The sequence below is a fragment of the Anabrus simplex genome, chromosome 1, assembly GCF_040414725.1.
Source record: "Anabrus simplex isolate iqAnaSimp1 chromosome 1, ASM4041472v1, whole genome shotgun sequence".
NCBI classification, from domain to species: Eukaryota; Metazoa; Arthropoda; class Insecta; order Orthoptera; family Tettigoniidae; genus Anabrus; species Anabrus simplex.
The window spans coordinates 1,495,299,688-1,495,306,256 of NC_090265.1; the positions used below are offsets into that span (position 1 = coordinate 1,495,299,688).

At 42.2% G+C, this 6,569-nt stretch overlaps 1 protein-coding gene across 1 annotated transcript; it reads right to left on the reverse strand.

Moving 5' to 3' along the window:
- Positions 1–479: 479 nt before the first annotated feature.
- On the reverse strand, positions 480–2,210 carry LOC137502044 (uncharacterized). The gene is made up of 2 exons (XM_068229109.1): positions 1,435–2,210; positions 480–1,079 (listed from the first exon to the last, which is right to left on the reverse strand). The coding sequence occupies exons 1-2, from the start codon at positions 1,647–1,649 to the stop codon at positions 833–835; spliced, it is 462 nt and encodes a 153-aa protein (XP_068085210.1). The 5' UTR covers positions 1,650–2,210; the 3' UTR covers positions 480–832.
- Between the last annotated feature and the right edge of the window lie 4,359 nt (positions 2,211–6,569).

Here is a 6,569-nt window from a genome sequence, read left to right on the forward strand (position 1 = left end):
ACGACCAACACACCAGCCTGTGACGTCAAGCTCAATGACCTCCATTCTCACCCCTCCACTTGCGGCAGTCCCCTAATTTATGAGCTCCAACGGGGAGACAGGCTAAAGTCTTGCCTTTCAAAAGAACACTTCACGTAGTCAGCTGCTAAAGCCATCATTTAAATATACCTGGGCTATCTGCCCTCGTCTCCATACCTTCAGCAATCTCGCTCATCTTACTAATGCCTCTCATGGGCTAAATCCTGGTGCTACAAAACACTAATCCTTAAGCGATCGTCACATTGCCATACTAGGCATTTCCAAAATATATTCAATAAACTCTCAATGGTTGGGCTCTCTCATACCAACTGCAAATTTTACATCTGCCTCTTATCTCTTAAATATTTGGACTCGCTCACTCTATCAGTGAATCTGGGTGAATTCCTGGTCACGACTTGGTCACGATTTGGTCATAACTATACACTTCTACGTCTGCAGAAACAAATGCCTGAATGTGATCTAATAAAAGTACCTATCTGTAGACTAACCTCCTATGCCCAAATGAGTTCAATCAGACCCTTACAAAAACACGTACTTTAAAATAACGCAATTACAATGAACCATAACTTCGCTAACAAGGACTTTACAAATAACATCTACCTTAAAGTACGGGGTTCGAGTTTGAGGCCTAGCTCTATATTACAAGGGAACTTCTCCTATTACCACAAATCAGTTGACTGACGGCCCCCATATTCCTATCTAAATTTAAATGACATGCTTGAAACAGAATTGGAAAGCTCTGACCTTAATTTAGAGAACATAGCGGAGCGGCCATCCCTGTGGACCACTGGATCTACCACATTCTGATAGACTGCAGAGCTGTCATCAGAGACTGTTGACCACTTGGAGACATTCTTGCTTGTGTGGCGTCTTCGTACAGCTCCCTCTGTAGTCGGAAGGTGTCCTCTTCGATGTTGTGCTGGTCAGGTGCTCCCAACGTTCCTGGATCGATGCCCGTTGTTGTGTTGGCTTCAGCTCCTGGTTGTGGCTTCTTTGCAATGATGCTGTCAAACACTCGTTCTGACTTGATGCTGGGGTAACTGAAAATAAATTCATATATTACAGACTGTCCAAACTCGATGCCTGTCTTCACTGTTAGCGTGTCTCACACGTCACACTGACCAAGTCTCGTTCAGAGTTTTAACCTGGTACACAATAGTTTCTTCACTACTCTCAGTCACTGTTCTATCACCCTATCACATGGACAACATATAGTTTTAGAATTCCTAACCTGAGCCAATATTAATTCTAGCATTTCGTCCGCAATCCCTTGACCTCACAGAAATATGGAGCTACTAGTTCATTAGTCTCTTATAAGCAGTACCTCATCTCCCCATAGCATAATCTCACAGGTAAAATCTTCAATTCCTCTGAATATTCAAGTTGATTACTTACATCTTTGCAGAAATAGCAGTACAGGTAGTCGGTGTAGCTTGAAGACAAAGCGTTGTTCTCAGCACCAACACGCAGTATGACGATTCGTTCCCGCAGCCTCTCGGTCCAAGAATGACTCTGATATGCCCTGGCGGCCTTAATTTATAATTCCGGGTAGCGTCATCAAGCCGCTTGGCTGCGTGTAATCTTAGCGTGCCCGGGAAAATTTCCCGCATTAATTATATCATGAGCTCAAATTAGCGAATGCATTAATTAATGCAGCCCTAATGCCTATCAAAATAAAGCAGAAATAATACAGGTTGCAATTCTTGTCTCAAATCCAATGCAACTCTTCTGTAACCAAAGATATTAATTTATTTCATTCTTCCCTCCTAGAATAAGTTTAGCCGGGAACTGGAAAGCGTCCCCAAACTTCATCAAGAGGCTTGGCTTGGGACATAACTTCTTTTAATGAGTTCTGGAGATTTCTCATAATGACGCTCGCGCTCACTTCACATAAGAACGCTTCTTCTGGACCCCTTTATGACATATACTGTAAGACATCGGCTTCGTGGGTGGCCTAGTATGATTCCAATATCCAATACTCAAATTAATACAATTGCTCCAATGAACAGAATGGTTCATAGCCCCCCGTGAACGACAAAATAAAATTTTGTCAAGAATTTTATTTTCCCAAATTCCAAGATCATTTTCTCATTGCAATCATATCTGCTGTCAATATTCAAAACTTCAGGGCATGGGACTATCTTCAGCTATAGACATGATAGCCTCCCTATCCTTCCTAACTTGGTAATAGGCATCCAGCAGAGCTAGAAATCTCCGGTGGTTACTCTCGCAGTCTTGACACTCCGTTTCTTTGCGCTGCTCAGATAGCTGTTTCTGGTCGCCTGGAGAAATCATATTCACTTCTTCTTCTTCTTCTTCTTCTTCACCATTGGGTACCTCTGGTTGTTCTTCTTCGCTGTCATTTTCATCTTCTTCCGGAATGATAACCTCCTCTCTGGCAATATTTTCAGTGTCTTCCTCCTCAGGTTCTTCTTCCTCTTCTTCGCCTCCTTCTTCTTCTTCTTCTTCTTCTTCCTGATTGTCTAATTGATATTGGCCGGGTTGGAAAAAGGGCTTAAGGTTTGATGAGTTAAAGACCTTAGTCACTGTAGCGTCCAAGCTTTGTACCTTGTATGAGTTATTTTCATAACTATGAATTATTCTATACGGTCCAGTGTATAGCTCAGCGAACTTATGGTAGTATCTCTCTGTAGGGTTAGAGACAGTGGGTGTCTTAACTAACACCAACTCGAGATAGTTGAGGATCCCTGCTAAATTCATCTTAAATTCTCTTCATTCGTCATGATGTTCAACTAATATAATCCATAAAATACATTTATATCTACTGGCTATCATAAGCTTTCTAGTTACAGTACTACTTATATACAGTGGTGTTTATCTAAATGGCTCTTCTATTTGTCCAGTTTACAGAAGTTCCCGGTATCACGTTCGTTCCGCAACTTTCTTCACACCCTGTCTCATTCATGCTGCCTTCTAGCTTGCGGAAGTTCATGGCACTACGTGTTTGTTTACTTCTGTAGTTAGAGAGGTTCCCTCTCTCTGTTCCGCTCTTTATTTTGTGGATTAAGAGATATTCCTTTCTCTCGGTTTTCCAGTCAATTTTCTTCCGCCTTATTTCACGACATGCGGAAAGCCACCTCTTCGCAACAGCACGTTTTCTCCTCAACTGTTCCACGTAGCTTCTTGGTTTAAGCTTTCGTCCCTCTTTCATATCTTCCCTTCTCCGCTTCTTCTTTCTCCTGATGGTTCCAATCTTCCACCTCCGGCGTATTCTTACTTGTCTTGCCAACCAACCAAACTGGTATCGGTACTTTTGGTTCTTCTTGCGTTTCTTGTATGACCTAGTTCTCTTTCCTTCATTTTGCTTCGAATGCTGGTTATACCATTGATCGTCTCCTTCATTTCCGGCTGCTATTTCTTGAAGATACTTTCCAATCGTTTCCCTTTGATTATTTTGTGCGTCCCCGGTCGGGTCTCCCATTTCTCGTCGTCCAGAAATCCCATTAACGTTGTTTGCTATTTTCCTTCTTATCTCATCTGCCTCGACCTTGGATACTGTTACACATTCCTGACTCTCTTCTTCTACCGCAGTATTTATGAGGTCTTTACCCTCAGACGTCGTCACGTAGCACTTGATCTCGGCCCCTTCTGACAGGACTATGGCTATGTTGCCAGATTTCTGCACAATGTGATTCTTGAACTGCTCTTCTTCTCCTTCCTGTAGCCAAACCAAAGTTGCCATTTCCCCAGCTTCCTTGCTTCGGTCTGTCTCCACCTCCGTATTTTCCGTGCCCTTCAATCCTTCTTCTGAGGCTACTGTAATATTCTCGTTTCCTGGTGTATCTTCCCTTTCTGCTTCTGTCTCCTGAACCATTGGACTGTTTGTATCAGATTGCTCCATTCGCATCACTTCATTTTCGGGCGATTCAACCGGTGAATCAGACTGCTGAACTTCTTTGATAATTTCCTCCTCGGACACCTTATCGCTGACTTTACCTTCCTTATTCTCTTCCGTGGTTTGCTCTTTCCTCCCAACTCCTTCTCGAGTCCTCGCCTCCATACTGTCTTCGACTTTCTGCTCTACTTTTTCTAGCCTCTCTTGGGTATAATCTATGCGATCTATTGCTGCTACCAGTTCTTCTTTAACGGTTTTCAGTTCGGCATGAGTCTCCTTATCTTTTTCTTCCATACGCTGTTCTATTCCCTCGATACTATTCTTTACTTCCAGGATTTGCTTCTCTACCGTTCTGTACGATTCTTCCATCTGTTGACTCAACTTCTCGGTCGTGGTAACACAGCACAGCCGTACATTTTCTATTTTGGTATCTAATTCTGCTATGGTCTCCCTAGTCGCTTCATTTTCAGAGGCCAATTGCTCCAAACGAATGCTAGTGTGTTCCTTTAGCTCAGTTATTTGGTTAGCTACCCGTGTTTCGGTGCGTACTACTTGTTCGGTCACCTTTTCTTCGCACTCCGCGATTTTCTCCGTAAGTTGCTCGGTTACGTGTACTTTAAGTTCTTTTATCTGATCCGCGTTCCTAATTTCCTGTTCTTTAAATTGAGCACTGACTTGGTCGTTCAAACGTTCACCCAGCGCCACAAACTGTACCTCGCTTTTGGCACACTGTTCCGTGAACAGCTCACTATTCCTATCCGTTTGTCCTTTAATAGCTCCTACCTCCTCTTTAAGTTCCCCTCTAAGCGTAGTCTGTTGTCCTTTAATAATTCCTACCTCCTCTTTAAGCGCCACAAACTGTTCCTCGCTTTTCGCACATTGTTCTTTTATCTGCTCGCTGAGTTGCCTCAGCATCTCTCCTATGTCTACCGACATTCTACTCACTTGTTATAAAGTCCGGCGGGAAAAACCGCTCCGTATGTCCTCGATTAAATTTCAAATACTCTAAATTTCCTACACTTTCTAATTTATCAAAATGTTCCTACTGCTAAACTCTCGAACTTTCAAAGCCTAAATTGGCTACCTCAATCTAATATCATGTCATTCAAACATAGGGTAACCGTCAGTACAACACTATGATACAAAACATATATACAACACAAACCTAAAATTCTCCCATAAAATGTCATAAACCAGCAAAAACTACCACATGCACAAATCCAAGCTATCCGATTATACACCTGTAACACACAACACCTTGCAGGTCAAATCCCCGCACGAATATCATCCATCACTTCAAGGAAACCACAAAATCAGCACAACCTCGCTAAACACCATCAACAGCAATATCCATAAACTAATGGTAAGATCAAAGACAGAACATCACAAAATACCTCTCTGGACTGGCAGTCATTCAACCTCACAAGTTTAACAACATACTCCAAATATATCCTCAAGCTAACAGTACAGATCACCGACCAAACTTGGTATACCTGCATAACACCTAATCGAATGCAGCTGTCATAACATATGCCTGAAATCAAGCCTTGCACGACCTTTATTTACCAAAATATCAGGTCCTGCCTTTATAGACACACATTATGACCTATAGCCCTATTTTATGGGGAAAATCAGCAAAATACCACTTGGTTATGTGAGCTCGTTTACACAAATATCAAGCATCACCTGACGGCATAATAAAATAAGCTGTATGACCCTCCTTACTGCAATATCGGGTCCTCAGTTAGCCACACCAAGTTCACAATGTAGACAAAGGCGCTATGGTCCCTTTTACTGAAATATCGGGCCATTCGTTACTCGTCGTCATTAATACCATGGCGCTATGGTTAGCCCTTTTTTCAAAGTTATCGAGCCCCATCGTTGCTTGGCCATTTATACTATGGCGCTATGGCCCCCTTTACGGAATTTCGGCCACCACGTTGCTCGGCGCCAATTAAACTATGTGCCCTACTGCACTATAAAGTTCCGTCCAGGCGAAGGCCGGTCTCGAACCCAGAGTACAGTAGTGAACGAACTCTCACAGATGTGAGCTGGTGCACATAGTCTTAACTGAACACTGTCCTCTTCAATCACCCGGGAGAGCGCTCTTCTCAGGGATAACATGGGTATAACGGGGCAACATAAAGATAAAACACTAGGACATGTGCCTACTCAGGTAAGAATTCGACTAAATAAAAAAATTAAAATAAAATATCTAACAGAAAACACCGCTGCATTCAAAGTTTAACAAATAGGGATTTATTACATAAAATTGGATTATTTACAAATAAAAGATCATTTCAATATGAGATGGAAAAATGACGCTGAGCCGATGACTATCAGTTCACTGCCTTCATGAAAACACGTGAGCTGCAACAAGCATGTAACAATGGTGTAAGTAACGAAGTTTTGGAAGATGGATATCTGCTTAATTACACAAAAACAATGATTCCCATAAAAATTTACGATGCCTCGCGCCGTCGAACCCCGGTGCCAACAAAATCACCACAAAAATATACAATGACCTGACTCGGTCACGAACCCTAGTCCTATGACAGGTAAGGTGTCCAAGATACCTATGCAAACAATATGAAAGAATCCAATCAACACACACAAGGGTGTCATTATAAAACGGGCCAGTGTTAAAATATTACGTAAAACAAATAGGACATAA